At 45.1% G+C, this 20,389-nt stretch overlaps 1 protein-coding gene across 2 annotated transcripts in view; it reads left to right on the top strand.

Annotated features, from left to right (window-relative positions):
- CFAP210 (cilia and flagella associated protein 210) overlaps positions 1–20,389 on the top strand; it is a 227,949-nt gene that overhangs the window by 120,585 nt on the left and 86,975 nt on the right. For both annotated transcript variants that reach the window (XM_086956079.1, XM_086956080.1), the window contains exons 5-6: positions 11,710–11,866; positions 13,092–13,231. In XM_086956079.1, coding sequence (XP_086812205.1) covers positions 11,710–11,866; positions 13,092–13,231 — 297 coding nt within the window. The remainder of the gene's footprint in view (positions 1–11,709; positions 11,867–13,091; positions 13,232–20,389) is intronic.

Genomic DNA, 20,389 nt, shown 5'->3' with positions numbered 1-20,389 from the left:
CAATTTACTAAGTTTACCATTCTTGTAGACCTTAATTATCACGTCGAGATTAGCAATAATCCTGCTGTATCTAATCTTATTGACACCCTAAATATTCTCAGCCTAAATTAGTTGGTAACTTATCCCACGCACACCCCAGGACACATCTTGGATGGGGTGTGCTCTAATAACCCCAACCTGGTAGTTGAAGCCCCGATTCAACAGTCTTGATCAGATCACTACCTTACCCCCCTTATAACCCTGATTAACCCAGACAATCCCCCTCTGTCGACTACTGCTACAGGCCACCATTCCCTACGCGAATAGGGCAAGATGGAACTAAATCCCAAATTAATCTCATGTCTTTCCACCTCTGCTCCTACCCCCATGGGGCATCTAGCTGCAGATCTCACTGTATTTAACAATTGCATTACCAAAGCAGCCAATGACCTATCTCCATAACCTCTATGAAGAAGCACAAATCCCACCCTTCAGCTCCATGGATCTACTCCACTGTAGCAGAGCAACGGTTGCTTTGTAAACAATCAGAAAGCAAATGGAGGCAAGCATATAACCCTGAGGACCTGCTGTAGTAAATCCATGACTCAGTAGAATGAGTAAAATTAGATTTATTCAGTTAAAACCTACACAGCTCTTCATCTGCCAGTGTCATCTAAGCTTCATCAGTTTCTCAAGTGTTGAAACATAACATTCCACCATGTACAAGATGCAGATGACATCATAAAGTAAATGACAGCTGAACATGACAATTCACTTAAAGCTACAGTGTACAACTAAACATGGCATGAAATATAACATACCTCCTTTTCTTCCTGAAGAGAAACAAAAATAAAAATGAACAATAAAGAAAACATTTCATGGAGGAAAGGAAAACAATATAAGTGTACAATAATGAGCAGTATAAAACAGTGCCTAATCACAAAATCTACAAGGCAACTTAATGGGTCTAGTACTCTTCCTACGAGAGGAATTCATATTGCTTACATGCACATCACGATTTCCATAAGCAACACTTGCTTTTACTTTTACAACTTTCGAAATATTCCACCAACACCCTCCTTCTACTTGAACAGCATTGCCACCAATTCTCACAATCTTGATAGGTTCACTATATTTACTCCTCCCTTTCTTCGTGTGAGTGGAATTCTTAATTCTAACAAAATCCCCCACACTCAACATGACCATCTTGGCATTTTTCTTTTAGTCAAACCAAATTTTCTCCTTATTCTGTGTTAAAGTGGAATTAGTCTTAACTGTTTCTAAAACAGACTCAACATCAACTAGAGGATGAGACCATTTAGACATCCATCCTGGTCGAAAACTGGTATTAGCTTTCCTTCCCCTTAATACTTCAAAAGGTGAAACCTTCGTGGAGGAGTGCGGTGTCGTCCTATAAAACCAAAGCATACTTTCAATAGATGCAAAAACATCATGTCTCCCCTCAACTGCCCACTTAACACAATCACCCACAACACGGTTCATTCTTTCCGCAAGACCGTTTGTTTGCGGATAATAAAGTGAGCTTCTAAGGTGTTTGACTCCACAAGATTTAAGAAAAGATTGGAATTCTACACTAAGAAACTGAGTCCCATTATCTGAGATGATAAATTCAGGAAACCCTTCTCTCAAAAATGCTTCCTTGAGAAAATTGATAACACTAGAAGAATTAGCCTCCTTTACCACCTTTACCTCAGGCCATTTGGATGTATAATCCATCAAGACAATAATGAACCTCATCCCCAAAGGTAAAACTTCATAAGGACCCATAATGTCAATTCCCACTTTAACCCATGGACTGGTAGGACATTCAATGGGAGACAAAGGTGGAACAACAACCTTGAGTGATTTTTCAGATGATGAGCACACTGGACAATTCTCAACAAACATTCGGATCTCATTGTCCATGCTTGGCCACCAAAAATCCTGTTGCACTCGACGAATTGTAAGAGAAATCCCTAAATGCCCCTCATGGGCTTCTTTCATGATAGTAGGTCTGAGAAAATGAGGTGGAATAAGTTTCTCACATCTCAGTATTAGACCATCTTCAATTGAAATTTCAGACACCACCTTCCAATAAGGTTGTAACTCAGAAGACAAAGACTTCTCCTTGGGCCACCCATTCTTGACAAAATTGAACACTTCTTGTAACACCTTGTCCTTTAATAAAAATTCTCTCCAATCTTCCTCAGACCCTACAGCTAAAACGGGCACATCTATTGATGCCACAAAACAATCCTCCTCATCTTCATCATTCAAATCTTGGAAACTTGTACCTTCACTCAAATCATTATTCTGAGGATATCGTGACAAAAAGTCTGCACGTGTATTTTTGCCTCCAGAAATATGCGTGACATCGAACTGATATTGAAGTAATTTAGTCACCATCCTAGTGATCCTAGGTGTAAAACATTTGCTAGGACAGGCAGACAAGATAGACACCAATGGCTTGTGATCAGTGATCAAACTGAAATGCCTACCCCAAACATAAGGTCGATACTTATCAATAGCCCATACACAGGCTAACAGTTCTTTCTCTATGACAGAGTATTGAATTTCAGCACTCCTAAGAACCTTGGAGGCAAAAGCAACTGTATATTCTTTTTCACCAGAACGTTGAGTAAGAATAGCTCCTAAACCCACTTTGCTCGCATCTACAGTTATAAAACAAGGCAAATCCGGGTCAAATGGAGTAAGAGCATCACTTTTCTTCAAAATATCTTTCACTTCCATGAAAGCACGATCACAGTCACCTGTCCATGAAAATTTTGTAGAAAATTTGAGCAGATTACTAATGGGTCTAACTATTGACGCATAGCCAGGGACAAATTTTGAATAGTATTCCAACAACCCAAGCAAAGACTTAACTCCAGACCTGTCCTTAGGTGCAGGTGCCTTCATGATAGCATCAATTAATCCTTGCCTTGGTTTGATTCCTTCAAAAGAGAGTAAGTGACCAAGGTATTCTATCTCACTGCAACTAAACTTGCACTTCTCTGTTTTCAGTACAACTCCACTTTTCTTGAAAATTTCCAAAACTTTCCTAACAATATTATCATGAGTTTCATCATCCTTGGCATAAATCAAAACATCATCTTGAAAAACAAGAACACCCTCAACATCTCTCAATAAATTTTGCATCACCCTCTGAAAGACAGAAGCGCTGAAGCAAGCCCAAAAGGCTTCCTTTTGTAGCTGAACGTACCAAGTTGGGACACAAAAGCTGTTAATGATCGTGATTCAGGGTGAAGTTCTATTTGATGATAGGCACTAGCCAGGTCTAATTTCGAAAAGATGTTCGCAACTTTGATGCTAGTAAACAGGTCTGTAATTTCTGGTAAAGGATGGGAGTCAACCCAGATCTCCTTGTTTAAGGATCTGAGATCCACACAAACCCTGAGTTTCCCATCTCTTTTTCGTGCGACCACAAGAGGAGATAACCACAATGAAGACTCAGTAGGTTCTATAATTCCTTTCTCACATAACATCGTTATTTCTTTATTAAGATCTTCCTTAATGCTTAAAGGAACACTCCCGAGTTTGTGTTTAATGGGAGTTGCACCATCCTTAACAATAATTTTATGTTTGAAACCAGTGATCTTACCAAGTTGATCACTAAAAATAGAAGGAAATTCATTGACCCACCTTGTGCTTTCTTATTCACAAGAAACAAGTAAAACCTGTTCCTTCTTGCCTGGTCTAAGCTGCATGCCAAAAAGACCCTGATGAAACCATCCTAAAATGTTAAGTCCTTTGACAGCTACATAAACTTTCCCCCTAATTCTCCTACCTTTGAACTCTAAATAATCCTCGAAAAATCCTAGCAAAGCAATTCTACGTTTTTCATAGGAAATAGGTTTTCTGTCAGGAGGAAACAATACTCTCTCGCCCCATGTTTCATGGAACAGTTCCTCAGTAATCATGGTGATCCTTGCACCTGAATCTGCTAAAAGATCAAGTTTCTTATCACCAACAAGTATTTCAACTATAGGATCTACACAGGTCGAGGGATCACCTGTGAGAGGTATTGAAGTGTCGTCAGACTCTATATGGTCAGTGACAATAGAGATGGTTTCAGTGTCTGAGTCATTATCTGATTCTATAACACAAGCTATGGTTTTCTTTTGAAATTTTTTCTTTAAACAAACAGTGGCAAAATGTCCTATTTTGTTCAAGATCCCATCCTCGTCGCCAAAAATATGTAGTAAATCCATGACTCAGTAGAATGAGTAAAATGAGATTTATTCAGTTAAAACCTACACAGCTCTTCATCTGCCAGTGTCATCTGAGCTTCATCAGTTTCTCAAGTGTTGAAACATAACATTCCACCATGTACAAGATGCAGATGACATCATAAAGTAAATGACAGCTGAACATGACAATTCACTTAAAGCTACAGTGTACAACTAAACATGGCATGAAATATAACACCTGCTCAGATTTAAGAAGCTGCAAAAACTCCATCATGCCCAGATTAAGGCAGCAAAACAAGCATACTTCTCCACCCAGATTGAAGAGGCCCGGTCTGATCCCAGAACCATTTTTAGTATTTCCAAATCTTTTCTTCAACCAAAGTCACTGGCCAGGGACATCACCCCTCCCCAAACGCTATGTGATCAGATCACTTTCTTTTTCAAATAAAAAATACAGGCCATTCAAAGGGATTTCTCCACCATCTTCTGATGAGGATTTATTGGATAGTCTCTGTTAGACCTGGGCACCCAGTCCAACTAGGGTAGCTTAGCACAGAGTAGGTAAGACTAAACTCGGAGACAAATTTTGTTAAGCTTGCATCACACCTCATACAGTAACTCAGCGCACCACCACCAAAAATAAAAGACACCACACCAGTTTAGAAAAATACGGGCTGTTTTATAAAATTCTCTTGTAGTTGCTCTTGGCTTCTTAGCAGTGTTAAGATTTCATTTATAGATTTACTTTACATCTGACAGTTAGCACTTTCACAGTCCCAATTAACAATACGGTCACCTTCCCCTTCCTTCCTTGATGGAAGCTCAGTGGTAATTCTTGGCCCTTATGTTTGCATTAATATTCCTCAGTTTCAATGGAAGCAATTAATCAATAATCAGATTCTCTACACTCCTCCACATCGGTACCTGGCCCTAGAAAAATCAGTGTTATTAATGACATTAGGTTACAGCAGGTCAGTAAACAAGACACAGTTACCTAACAATATCTGAGTTCACATTGGCATCTAAAACAAGATAGGCATGTTGTTTTGTCAGTTCATATATTCCAATAGTACGCGGGCTCCCCACCCAATTGGCAGGTTGCCCAAGTGAAATTTGTAGTTTTCACACACTTTGCACCAATGAATCAAACTCCTCTTCCAACCAAGATGCCCTGCGTCTAGCTCCGCTCCCTTACTCGGTTCCTCAAGTCAGTACTATCAATTTCTTCCAAAACCCGCTTCTCGCCAGGCAATCTCGTTATGCAGGAATGGAATTACCACCACTGAATTGCGCTTGCCTGAGTTACCATTAGCAGCGCAGGTTATTAGGTAGGAATTCCTCCAGAGCCTTGCCGCAAGATTTAGTCTCACCAGGCATCCGCAGTTGGATGGCTCTCGTGGGGAAGCCGGTTAGCTCGGATCCTCCCCTCCCATTACCCTTTTCTGAGATGACAGCGAGGCCCGCTTTGCTCGTGGGCTCCGAACTTCACTTCTTTATCTTACCGGGTGCTGGACAACTCGTCCCGGTCAGCTTTCACCACTGATTGCGCCGCAATTATTCATTGAAGCTTCCCGGCCCCAGCGCTGCAACCACCTCACAGCAGGCTAGGCCGGAACTTCCTCATGCCCCCTTGATGCTTCCTACAGCTTCGTCGTCGTCGAGGGAAGGTGCTTCCGCAGGCCGGCCTCTTCCGATACCCGCCCCCTTCTCCTCAGCGCATCCGCGTCAGCGCCGCTGGCTTCCGCGACACCGCCTCTTTTGATCTGTTTCACCGCTGATGACAACCAGGGCTCTCCCGCACGGAATCTCCACAGTGGGGGCCAGTAACTAAGCGGCGGTGAACTAGGGAGAGGAACCCCGGCAACTGCTGCGTCCAGGTAGGATCGGATTCACTTCCTTTCAGCACCGGTAGTGCTAGGGGTCAGTAGCGGAGATATTACCGGAGCCTTTCCCCATTTCCCCTCTGTAACAAAGCAGTTCTGATTGGACCACTAAAGACAGGGGAAGGGAAAACTACTCAGGCTCTTCTTCAGTTAATTACTTTCTTCGTGTAATTCTTTTATGAACTTCTCACGATACCCCACCAGTTCTTTAGAAACAAGTTCCTCTCAGGTACTGATAAAACCAGAGAGTTAGTGGCGCTATAACCGCAGTAGGGCTCAGACAATAGGTAGGGGGCACGTCATCAAGTTGAGCAGCTAGCCCAAGGGTCGATCTAACCCCTAACAAGGCGCCTTCCTCCCCACTAAGCATGAGCGGGAAATCCGTTACGCTCGCGGATTTTGCGGATTTTTGGGAAATCCGCAATCCGCGAATTTTGCGAATTTCCCGCAAAATCCGCAAAAAAAAATCCGCGAACCCCCACTCATGCAACTATTTTACAATGGCACCAGCAAGCTGCCAGCGCCGTTGTAAAATAGTTACAAAGTTAGCTTGCACAGGAACCACTAGATTAAACGAAGCAGGTGCTGCTTTATTTTATCTAAGTGCTTCCTGTGCAAGCTAACTTTGTAACTATTTTACAACGGCGCTGGCAGCTTGCTGGCGCCATTGTAAAATAGTTACAGGCACAGCCTTACACAGGTCACTCAAGGGACCCCTGCGCCCTTCAGGGCGATTGCATAGTAACACACACATGGTCACTCGAACTAGTTGCTCAAATTCAGTGACTCATTCATTAGCCCAAAAACAATCATGAGCGTCTTCGAGGCTGGACAGGTGTGCCTCTTCTCAAATCTACCGTGGAAAATCAGCTGTGATGCTGGGTAGAGGGCGGCCTTTGCATGGTCGCTCGAACTAGTTGATGCTCAAAATCAGTGACTCATTCATTAGCCCAAAAACAATCATGAGCGTCTTCGAGGCGGGACAGGTGTGCCTTTTCCCAAATCTACTGTGGAAAATCAGCTGTGATGCTGGGTAGAGGCCTTTGCATCCTTGACTTTCATGAGCGCAATCCCCGTGCTGTTCCTGTGGCCAGGAGCTTCTTTCTCTTCATATAATTGTGTTCGCACGGGTTGCTGCAAGTTCTCACGCGTTTTGTACAATTTTGCAATTTGCAAAATTGTACAAAACCCTCGCGAACTTGCAGAAACCCGTGCGAACATAAAAAAAAAATTCGCGAGAATTCGTGGATTTTGCGGATTGCGAGTTCACAAATCCGCAAAATTCGCGAACGCGAGATTCGCAAAATTCGCCCATACCTACTCCCCACAATGTTGCTTCACTCCTCACCAGGTTCTACTACAGCGCTCTGGTCACTCCTCAAATGGCCGCCCTGGTTCTGACCCTTATATAGACTGGGCCCAGGCTACTGGAACCAGCTGGAAGGTTCTAGAACTTTCCCATTGAAGTCCTATGGCTCAACCTCTGAGGTAATCAGTTGTGGCAGTTACCAGCCACCATTTTGTGTGACAAAATTTTCACCATTATAAGGGAACATCTAGGCCTCAAAAAGTTATAGGGACAAGGTAGCACCTAACCCCTAGGACAACACCAAACATTTCCAGTGAACATAAAAATGAAAAGTACTAGGAGGCAAAAAGGGACAAAATAAATAAATAATAGGAGGGACCACCCAAAGGGCCGACAGGTCTAACAGAACCTTGAAGCAGGAACCGCAACCTTGGTATTCTTTAAGAAGATGACCTTGTCACAGTCATGACAGGCCATCCTCGCTTGTAAATCTGGCTTCCGCCAATGACCCTTGTCCCCCAGCCATTCCTCACAAGGTAGATGACATTGTCAAACCTTATATTAATAAAATCCTCAACACCTCACTAACAATGGTTGACGCCCCTGCAGACTGGAAAATAACGGTTATGAAACCTTTGCAAAACAAATCTCCTACAGACACTTCCACACTAATTAACCTCCACCCCATTTCACTACTTCCTGCATTGAACAAAATGCTTGAAAAATTCACTAACGCTCAACTAATATCCTTTCTTTAAAATTCCAATGCTCTACACCCTCACCAATCTGGATTTCGCCCGAAACATTCCACCAAATCAGCCCTGTTGAAAGTTTTGGATACCATAAAATTGTCCCTGAATGCTGGAAATTATGTGGTGTTGATTTTACTTGATCTCTCTGCTGCTTTTGACATCATTTCACATGGCATACTCCTACAGTGAATCAAGGATTTTTGTGTTTCCCATAAAGCCCTTGCTTGGATCAAATCTTTCCTAAATGGCCGTAGACAAACAGTCACATTTGGACCTTTTCCTCTGCAGAAAGATCAGCAGCATCAGGTGTTTTTCAGGGCTCATCACTTAGCCCTGCACTATTCAGTATATACATGGCCCCCTAATCTCCCTGATTACTTCATTTGGAATCAACACTACATCTTACGTGAAGATGCACAGCTAATTCTTTCCCCAGATAAACTAAACTTTAGAAAATGGTCAGAACTAAACTTTAGAAACTGTCTCACAGAAGTTATTCTGTAGATGTAATCAAACCATCTTGCAACATAGATAAAACAGAGATCCTGTTATTCGGCAATGCCAATTTCTTCTCCCCAACACAATTGTGGCCGAACGCTGTTGTCACACCCCCCGCCACGGTAGAAGTGGCAAGAAACTTAGGAATACAATTTTACACCTTCCTTTTGTTCCGCCCCCAAGTTCTTGCAGTGTGAGGATAGTGTCTCATTAGCTGCCAGGAAAACAGTTGCTTTCACTTTCATCACTTACAGACTTGATTACTGTAACAGCCTTTATGCAGGAGCATCAAAACTTACCCCTCATAAACTCCAGATGGTGCTTCACGCCACAGCCAGACTTGTGCTAAAACTCCCTAGATGGAGTTCGGCCTCCGCTGTTCTACAAACTCGATTCTGTAGTTTGGTTTGTCCTGTTCCCATCATGCACTGGGACAGGAACAGACTAATTTGCATACAGCCAGGTTCTGAAACTGGGATGGTGCAGTGAGCTAAAAAACGGTGTTGGATCTAGCCCTGATCTTTTGACTGGGTGAGAGCTTTCTGCTTAATTCAGAGACTCTGTCCCTCACCACCCCTTTTTGTAAATATTTTTGTCCACCCTAAGCGTGGAAGGGTATTCTCAGATGTGAGACCCTTGCTCATTGCACCATCAGGATTCAAGCAAACCGGGCCGAAGACGGCTGTAATGCCAGAAACCGGTCCCCGGGAGCTTGTTTCCTTCCCAGTGTAAGAATTGGCTTCTGTAGTTTGGTTTGTCCTGTTCCCATCATGCACTGGGACAGGAACAGACTAATTTGCATACAGCCAGGTTCTGAAACTGGGATGGTGCAGTGAGCTAAAAAACGGTGTTGGATCTAGCCCTGATCTTTTGACTGGGTGAGAGCTTTCTGCTTAATTCAGAGACTCTGTCCCTCACCACCCCTTTTTGTAAATATAGTTCTACAAACTCTACACTGGTTACCGGTGCACAAAAGTATCCTCTTTAAAATCCTTCTGCGGTCTTCATAGCATTCAGAGCTTCTGAACCTAAATACCTGACTGCCAGATACAGACCTCACACAACCTCAAGTACTCTGAGATCCTCCCATGCAAATCTTCTCAAGACATCCCTCTACAGACTAAAAACCTGAGGCGGTAAATCCTTCTCGGTCCTATGATCTAAGGCATGGAATCAGCTTTGAAACGCCTTGCATTTCACTGAATCAGAAGCCCTTTTCAAAAAGCTCTTGAAGACCTGACTCTTCCTTGCCTCTGATGCTCTCTGCCACTCCCTTATCTAGTCAGGGTCTATCATTCCCTCTTTGTCAGCAGATTACTCGGATTTAATTTTTAGCACAGGGATTCTCTATTGTGAGTGACAGTGTGCTTTATAACATCAAAATTCATTTTACGGCAAGTCATGGTGAGACTCTGGGCAAAAGTTGAGGCCTTTTTCCAATACCTGTATTTCATCACTTCTTAATTCATGTTGGAATAGATTTATTGCTCTCTATTTTGTATTGTTCTCTTTTTTTTTTGTCTCGTTTCTCTTCTCCATTCTTGTCGCCCATTCATTCCTTTTTTCTTTGGGGCCTATTAGGATGGCCGGCGGATCGCCCATACCTGTATTTCATCACTTCTTAATTCAGGTTGGAATAGATTTATTGCTCTTCATTTTTTTATTGTTTTCTGTTTGTTTTCTCTCATTTATCTTCTCCATTCTTGTTACCCATTCATTCCTTTGTTTCCTTCGGGCCTATTAGGATGGCGGGGGCGATCCGCCCGCCATCCTTCCATGATTGACCCCCAGCCACATTAGTATGGCTGGGGGGTCTGTGGCGGACGGTAAGACCTATCGCCGCTTTTCTGCCGTTCGACACATGTCGACCGGGCGGAAAACTGCCACAATATGGTGGTGGTGTCTGTAAGACACCGCCAAACATATCCGGATGCAGGTGGAGAGCAGCCTTTCCATGAAAGGCATGTGGTTTTTGCTGTTGGGGGCCCATAGCGGTCCCCCAGGATGTTGAAGGGTGGGGGTGCTCATGGAGGGTACCTATGGTACGCCCCTGCATTGGCATGGACAAGGTGGCAGGCACCGCTCGGTGCCTGTCACCTTGTGCATGCCAATGCACAACGTGCTTTCCCAGTATTTTGGTGGGTGGTGCTGTGAGCACCGCCCACCACAATGCTGGGAATAGGTGATGCCACTTCCACGGTGGCATCCTAATTGCAGGTGCAGGACTGTCGCACCCCTGGCAGACGGTCCCACATACCGTTACGATGGCGGCCGTTGTAATGGTACCCTCAATTCCTGTTCTCCTCTAGTTTTTCCTTTCCAGTTTGTTCCTCCTTTTGTCCATATATAATAAACATTTTGTCTAAAAAAATAATACACCTTGATACACTTGCACACTCCAGGCGTGGAAGAAGATTGTAAAAAAAGAGTGAAAAATAATTGAACAAGAATACTGATATGCTAAATCAAACAAGGCAATTGATTCACAACATAAAAAAATCGTCATATAAAAAACAGATTTGAAATGTATTGTGAGCAGTATTAAAAGATTTAAAAACACACTAAAGGAATATGTAGAAAGATATATATATATATAAAAAAAAAGAAAATATATAAAGCCAATGGAAAGAATGATGTAAAGACCGAATTGGTAAGGGTTGGCTAATCATAAAATCAAATGAAGTTGTGATATGGGTATTAACTGAACTACGGAGCCAACTATTCATTGGGATATTAGTGGAACATTTAGAATACAAAGTATAAAAAGGGTACATTGGAAAAAGGACTAATTCATAGAGTTGTTGCTTTGAAAATTAAATATATCTGAATCTGCTTCTCTAGTGCTGGCCAATAGTTCTGGAACCTGAGGATTTGTGCAACATAGATTTCTAGTATGACTCACCTGGTCTAAAGCATCAATTGAATTGTTGATCGCTCTTGGTTATACAGCGTCACTTTGGGAATGATTTAAGTAAATAAGAATCTGATAAGACCTGCTGCGCAAAAAATATTTGTTGTTAGGAAATGTTTCTGTTTTAAAATTTATTAAAGATCAGACATTTCTGTGCCTCTCTTAGGATAAAGGAACACCAGCATGAGCTGGAACTCCTTAAAGAACAGGATAGAAAAGAAGGTGCTGAAATTCAACGATTAACCAGATTACATGAGCTGGAAATGCGTAAATTTCATGAAATGAATCAAAAAGGAAAGGAACAAAACATGAAGAACTATCTTGTAAGTAAAAAATGAAGCACCTAAAAAATGAGACACCATTCATATTTCCATAACTATACTTTGAAAATATGTCTAAGTGATAAACGTTGTGAAGCCTGGGGTGTGGCATTGCAGTTTTATTATTTTATGTATGTTGGACTCACTCATTTATATACACCAGGAGCCTAATTTATGAAGGCCTTGCGTCAGTTTTGCGCCGCCGGTGTGTCACTTTTTGTGACGCACCAGCGGTGTAAAAAATGCGCCCTGTTGCGCCATATTTAAAAAGTGACGCATCTAGGTAGATGCGTCACTTTTTAAACCCCTGCGCCACATTATACCTGCGTCAGGTATAATGTATGCAGAGGGGGTGTTCCCCCGCAAAAAGCCTTGTAATAGTTGCGTCAAAATCTTGCGCCTGCCTCACAGCAGGCGTAAGACTGACGCAAGCCCTTTCACATGGGGCTTTCCCCATGTGAAAGGACGCATTGCTGGAGTTGCGTCACTTTTGTGACACACTCCAGCAAATCGTCACTTTTGCGCTTACAGATACGTCAGAAATACTGACGTAACTGTAACTCCTTGCGACATGATGCGTCATACATTAAATATGACGCATCAGGAATGTCGCAAGGAGTGCGCAGTGAAAAGTGACGCATCGCTGTTTTCACGCAGCGATGCATCACTTTTCATAAATGAGGCCCCAGGCTTCTCCAACGAGTATCTTGTGAGCTACTGGTAGCTCTCCAGCTACCTGTGGGTAGTTATCATGTGTGCAGCACAGCCTACGAAATTCAAAGCTTTTGTTTGGTTGAATTAGTATAGGTATACCAACATTTAAAAGTGTGTGTTTTTATCTGGAATGTGTCTATTTGGAGAGCACATAATTTCTAAACTCTTTTTAATACTGCTATGTGAATTATCTATCATGCAGCCATGGGAGACTTATTACTAATATTATAAACTCGGTGCCAAGAGGTATTGCAGCTGTAGTTGTTATGTATTACTGTTGTGGGGGCATTCCAAATTGACTACGCTTTTTTTACATTACTTCTGGAAATCCTGCAGTGAGGTAATCATGGCTGGTAATCTAGTAGAAGTGGCCACTAATGTAATCTTGTCTAATGTGTGCAACACTAATAATATTAGTAGCTCTGGATGACCTTCATTGAACATAAGTAGCTCTTGTGAGTGAAAAGGTTGAAGACCCCTGATATACACTTTTTAATAGACTTTATTTTTTTAGTCGTATCTTGAAGATAGACATTTCCTCAAAGCCCTGGAAAAACAAAATCAAGAAGCAGAAGATGAAAAAATCAGACTGTTTATTCTGGCAAAGAAGAAGATGGCACAGCTTAAGCTGAACAAAGAAATAGAAATGGAAAGGTAAGATGAGTATTTCTTGGTCAATTATTCAGGGAAGGAAGCTTCATGATAAATTGCTCACTTCGACTAATGAACAACCAATCATGAGGGGTTTTCCAGGTATCTGTTCTTCCAACTCCTCAACTTTTCATAGTGGTTGCTTAGCCACAAGTATTGCCCAAATTCCTTACTATTAATGTTTATTACACTTAATCCTACACTTCTTCATACCAGTCCTTCTTCCTCAAAGACTTTAACAATACAGGACTGTGATGAAGAAGAGACCAAAAGAGGTGATTTCTTGAATGGTAATCGTCATTACACTGAGTCCTCTTACTCATCCTAGTGCTGAATTAGTAAGGATTTTCATGAGGAAGCGGGAAAAAGATGCGGTGCCTCAGTTACTGACAAGTAATCTTCTTTGCACTGATTTCTACTGGAAGGATAGTTACAACAAAGAGGCAGGTATTCTTAATACTCTGATTACTTACTGATTATCTTCATTACCAACTGGTATCCTCCATTACTGAGTCCTTCCCTTAAAAGCACCGTCCAGTATATGATGCCAAAGTACATCTCAAAACACCAGCTGACATCAAACACAGCAACTTTTTATAATGCTTATTGTTGCCGACTGTTACAGATGAAGAACTGGGTAAAGACAACAGTGTTTTCTCATGACTGGATGGTGCTGTTAATGAAGAATGTGGCAAGGAAGAGACATGATGTGGAATGCATGCATTTTAACAAAAAAGTATCCCTAGGAACAGCCAAGCAAGAGGGCTGCTTAGTGGAGGAGCTCCGGGGATGACATAGCCCTTCGTGTCCATCCGGCCATTTATCCGGCATATAACTGTGCTCCAGGGGCCTGAGCCAAGGTCTAGGACCGAGCGGCAGCGACCGGCGAAACTCCGGAAAGAATCTGACACCGGGTGCCAGCGATAATCGAGAGTGTCCCGCAGCGGCCTACCACTCCCGCGGAGACCGGGACCTGGAGTAGCTTGGGGCCCGGGAACGAGGCAGGAGGGCGGCAGAGCAAGGCGAGTGGCGTGCCTGGAGCTGTAAACGCCCCTGGTAACAGCGCGAACGGACACAACCCGGACACTCCCTGGGGGCCTGGTAGCTACCAGCGCCGCGGGTGATGAAGCGAGTGGAGCCGCAACTGCAAGGTGAGGCCTGGTGTAAGTGATACAGCCAGGGGCTCGATTTCCAGAAGGCCGCAACTGCTACCGACCTCAGGGGAGTGGGGGCCTAGGACTTTGCAGCAGCCGTGAGGGCACACACTGCGCTAGACGGAGCTCGAGTGGCACCGCCCCCCCCCCCCCCCACCTGTTGGTGATACTTAAACAACGCGATAAGCCTGAATAAAATACTCGGCTCTGGGAGCCCCAGTGAGTTGCTAACGTAGTGCTGGCAAGCGGCACGCCATTTGGAGGGCGGGTGGTGCAGGCTGGAGGATAGAATTGAACCAGATGTAGAGGCAGGCCTCTAAGTCCCGCGTACCCTGCAGCACTGGCACGCCCGCACATTCCGCATTAAATCAAGACGCCAGTACCGGCACAGTTGTCCATGCCTGGCAGGCTACGGGGTCCACAATCCCGAGAGACAAGATAACACTGCGCAGTGCATTAACCGACCCACCGTAGACGACAGCATGGCGGGCAGGGTCCCACGGACTCAAAATACGCAGGCCACATTGGACAAGTATGCATATGACAAAGGGTTTCCACCGCTTCCAGAAGGGCGCACTTCCTCAGGCAAAGCGGCAGAAGGTGAAGGGGCGAAAAAGGTGACGCTGGAGGATATCATGGCGGCCCTTTCGAGTGTCCAAACTACAGTGGGGACGATCTCTACTGACGTTACCCTACTACGAGCGGACTTCCAGAAAATGGCGGAAAGAGTCAAAGAAGTGGAGATAGTCACCAAATCCTTGGTGACAGATACAACGGTAATGCAAAAAGCTCTGTCCCGACTCGATACGGAAAAAAAGCTACTAGCAGAGAAGCTCGATGACCAAGAAGGGCGCTCACGCCGGAACAATGTCAGCATTCCTGGTATTCCAGAAAGTGAAGGTACTCAAACAATGGACCTCTATGTTGAAGACCTGGTGAAAACGCGACTGCAGCCCTAATGACTCCCCAGTTTCTTCTCGGTGAAGAGAGCCCATAGAGTTCCAGACGGAAGGCCTAAGCTGGGAGCACCCCCCAGACCAGTGCTCCCCAGATTGTTTAACTTCCGAGACAGAGACGCCATCTTACAAACGGTGAGAGTCCCCCCACCAATTCGAGACTACAATTCAATGATCTCCTTCTTCCCGGACTATACAGCAGCGGTCTCCCGATGCAGGCGAAGTTTTCTGGAAGTTAAAAAAGCACTACGAGCGCAAGAATTGCCCTATTCCATGCTATTTCCCGCGAGGCTCAGAGTAGTAGCGGAGGGCAAGACATGGTTCTTTGAAACACCAGAAGAGGCCTAGGACTGGCTTGAGGGTTGGCGACGAGTGGATAAATCGCGTCGTGGGATCAAAGACCACCACCACCGTGTAGAGGAAGAGGACACAGGCAGCCATGCAACACGACGCCCGGACCCAGAAAGCTCGCCGCGGTCAGACACAGAGAATATCGGCCAAGGATAGGACTACTTACAACATAAATACCCGGGAGAGAGTTCCCATACATGAAGAGCCACGGTTGTGCCGACTTTGGACACTGGACTGAAGCAGGCCATGGAGGGAAGGGAGGGCTGATGCCTCCTCTTGGACTCCTTACCCCCGTCAAGCAAGCACTATGTTTTGGGTTGGGAAGAAGCACTCTGCTGAGTTGGGGTGGCGGGCGGTTTTGAGTCCGTTAAGCGGGGAGGCAGGGTGGGAGGGAGGGATAGAGGGTTGGGAAGTTTGGATTCTGTTTATCCTTGTTCTAGTTTGTATCAGCACTAATGGCAGGGCAGAGAATCGATTGACCGGCAGGTTTTCAAATGATTTAGTTAGGCAGCAGTTCACGGTATTCACACACCGCACCCATGGGAACGCGCACACAAACTGATCATATCCAGGCCACGACCCAAGAAGCTCAAGTAACCCCCCTTGTGTTAGTAACGTGGAATGTCCACTGACTGGGAGATAAGGTAAAGAGGGGACTGGTACTGCAGGCCCTGAAACGCCAAGGCCCCGCATTGGCGTTACTACAAGAGACGCACCTCACTGGTACGGTATATAAGGCATTAGATAGATGGGGGTATAAGATGTTAGTACACTCCGAGTTCTCATCGGGCTCCAGGGGGACGGGCATCCTGACGCGGAAAAATTCTCCCTTCATAGTCCTCCAAACTAAGACGGACGACCAGGGAAGGTTTGCAGCACTGCAGGGTCAATGGGAAGGCAGGCTTATTACTGTGGTATCAGTATACATTCCACCAGCACTTCACACAGTGGCACTCCCAGCGCTCAGCGACTTCCTCCTTACACTGCCGGAAGGGGACCTTATCATTGGGGGGGACTTCAATGCCACAATGGACGCCACCATAGACAAATATCCGGTTAAGTCGCAGGCACCTGGAACCTCTTGCTTGCAGAGCTTCGCAGAGGCAATGGGGCTTGTAGATGTCTGGAGGCACTCACATCCCACAGCGCACCAATACATGTACCACTCCAATGTACATAACAGTCTGTCCAGAATAGAGTATTTTATGATGCTAGACGCCAGCCTACAAAACGTTGAGGGCATAGTGATCAAACTTAGGGGCATCTCTGACCACTCACCAGTGGTACTGACTTTTTCCTACTGCCCAAAGTCTCATCGGAGGATTTATCCTATTTATCCCGGGTACCTCCAAATTCCCAATATTAGAAAAGACCTCCGTAGAGCCACGAAACACTTCTTTGAGGAAAACACTGCATCGGTTAGTTCGCTGTCAATAGTATGGGAAGCATCCAAGACTGTCCTTAGAGGGCAAGCAATAGCATCTATCACGGGGCATAGACGGGCAAAGCAGAGGGAACTATTAGATTCTGAGGTAGAACTGCAGGCAGCCGAAACAGAGCACTCAACAGATCCCACACCGGATACGGCACACGCCCTGCACCTCAGACAACAACGACACAGGGACTACTTACGAGATAAGACGGTGGCTTGCCTTGCAGCAACACAGCATAAAATATATGACGTAGGAGACAAGGCGGGGAAGCTGCTGGCTTGGCTAGATAGGCGTGAGAATAGCACTAGGGAAATACGGCAAATAAGGACGGCAGAGGGGCGACTCACGATAGATCCCGAGGACATAGTAGGTACACTGGCAGAATATTTACGGGAAGTCTACACACTGACATCGGATATCTCAGAGGCTGAGGTAGCAGAGTCCTTAATAAATATAGAGATGCCCACGCTGACTCAGGAGGCTTCCCTGGAATTGGAGGCGGACCTTACGGACGAAGAGTTGCAATTAGCAATCCGTTCGCTGCAGTCAGGCAAAGCATCGGGACCCAACGGGATCCCGATAGAATGGTATAAGCAGATGGCAGAGACTGTCAGCCCGCATTTATTGGTGATGTACAACGACAGCCTGGAGAAGGGCGAACTACAGCTAGACCAACGAATAGCAACAATAGTGGCAATCCCAAAACCCGGTAAGCCCCCGTCCGAATGCGCTTCCTACCGCCCAATATCTCTGCTAAATGCAGAGGCTAAAATTTTAGCTAAACTATTAGCCAACAGATTAATTACACATTTACACATTTAGCACACTTAGTCCACCCGGACCAATCTGGCTTCATGCCAAATAGGAACACCGCATTCAACCTCAGACGCCTACATGGAGCGCTGGCCAAGGTTCCGTCTCTGTCTGAGTTATATTGTCCCTAGATGCGAAGATGGCCTTCGACATGGTAGAATGGCAGTATCTCTTTGCGGTCCTTCCGCATCTGGGATTTGGCCCTAAATTTTGTGTATGGGTCCACCTCCTATACACGGGCCTCTAGCTTGTGTAACGGCTAACGGACACCTATCAGGCGAGATACCGTTGGCGAGAGGGACATGCCAGGGTTGCCCCCTGTCACCACTCCTATTCGCACTGGTGCTAGAACCCCTGTCCGTTAATTAGAGGTGCTCCATTACTAAAAGGAATCCGATGGAATGAGGGATGGGAAGACCATCTCTCTTTGTACGCTGATGACATACTGGTGTACCTCACAGATCCAGAACACTCTATACCGGAGCTCCTTGACATCTGTGATAACTTCGGGAAGGTGTCAGGGTACACAATAAACTGGTCCAAATCGGTCTTATATATACTGAAGGGGCCCGCACCGCAACTCTCTACTGATTGCCCACTTGTGGTTGCGAGGGACTCATTAAATACTTAGGTATACATTTCACAACCGACGTAACAGAGTTCTTCTCCAAAAATCTGGCACCCCCTATGGAGCGCTTACGAAAAGACGTGACACATTGGGCATCCCTGCCCTTGACACTCCTGGGTAAAGCGGCGTTATATAAAATGATGGCCCTACCCCGGTTTCTTTATGCCCTTGATAACACGCCCTTTCCAGTCCCGCCCCGATACTTTAAACAAATAGGTGCACAGGTGTCCGTACTTCTCTGGGGTAACAGACCAGCACGAATAGCGCAGGCGAAAATACAAAGAAGTTGGTATGATGGTGGGATATCACTCCCGACATACAGTTGTACTATTGGGCGGCACACCTCAAGGTCATTAACCAATAGATACATGCACCTCAGGATGACCCAGCGTACAGGGCAGATAGAGCCCAACTGGGAACAAATAATATGCTCACAATCCTATATAACAAGGGGCAAGCACTGAAACTAGAGGGCCCAACAAAGCATACGGCCATGTTGTGGCACACAGCGCAAGACACAGTTGGGATGGAAGGGGGTCATTACCAAACTTAACCCGCTCTGGGACACTAAACAACTGGGACAGCTGCGAAATAGCAAGGGATTTGAACAGGGGGACAATATAGGCATCTCCACGGTGGGGGAGTTGTGGGACAAAGGGAATGTAGTGCCATTTTCCCAACTCCAGCAACAATACGAGTTGGGCCGGACTGAAGCTTTCAGAATACACACAAATAAGACATGCATTACTGGCGGTACTCCCACAAGATACCGAGGTCCCCGAAGCCTCCCCACTGGATGACCGACTGGTTACTGACCACATGCCGAAACGCGCCACATCCTTCACATACAGAAAGCTGATTAACAATCTGCCAGACTCAACAGTTCCTCCACGGGGCAAATGGGTGACGGACATGGGGGACATAGATGACACAGAGTGGCAGGAAGCCCTGGCTTCGCCCAAGGAGGTGGGAATCCCCGCAAGGCTTCGGTTGGTGCAGCTTAAGATCCTGCATCGAGTATATTATACAAGGACCACACTACATAAAATAAAGAGGGCGCAGCATCCATATTGCCTCAAAGGGTGTTGGGAAGAGGGTTCTTTTATACATACAATATGGGAGTGTTCAGCAATAGCGGATTACTTGAGAAAGGTACTGCGAACAATATCACAGGCGGTGGGAGTGTCACTTCTACCAGAACCGCGCAGATTCTTACTCAACATGTGGGAGCCCAATGATCTTACACGCTATGGACAAACATGGGTCACGCTGGGACTCATGGTAGCGAAACAAAACATTGCACAGAAGTGGGGAGCAGTGCAACTGCCTTCGCTGGAGACCTGGTGTAAAGACATGGATCTCACTATGGTGACTGAAAGGACAGTATATACCAATCGGAGAAGCCCCAGAAAGTGGACTAAAATCTGGGCAGCCTGGAATGCTTACCGGGGGGACATCTGTGACCCAATACCAGAATCTGACAAGGATAGCTCAGAGGATGAATAAAGGGGGGGATTGGGGAACGGTATGGATTGAACTGCCGAAGGGATTTCTAGGGGATGTTCAGACTAGTATTGACTTCATAACAGAAATGTATTCGGAAATGTGTAACCTGACTGTACTATGTGATTTTCTGCATTCTGTCATTGCTGCCTATGTGTTGAATGAAAACAATAAAAATTGTTTAAAAAAAAAAAGAAGGTAGTGGGACAACTGTGATCATCGTTGCACACTGTTCTAAGTTTCTCATATCGCAAGTGAGTTGGAGCTCCTTTGAAATTGCTCTGCTAATTAAAAAATTAGTTTGAATAAGGAGGGGAAATCCT

Source organism: Lissotriton vulgaris, chromosome 2_1, assembly GCF_964263255.1.
Source record: "Lissotriton vulgaris chromosome 2_1, aLisVul1.2, whole genome shotgun sequence".
In the NCBI taxonomy this organism is placed as follows: domain Eukaryota; kingdom Metazoa; phylum Chordata; class Amphibia; order Caudata; family Salamandridae; genus Lissotriton; species Lissotriton vulgaris.
This window is presented reverse-complemented; position numbering and strand designations above follow the sequence as displayed.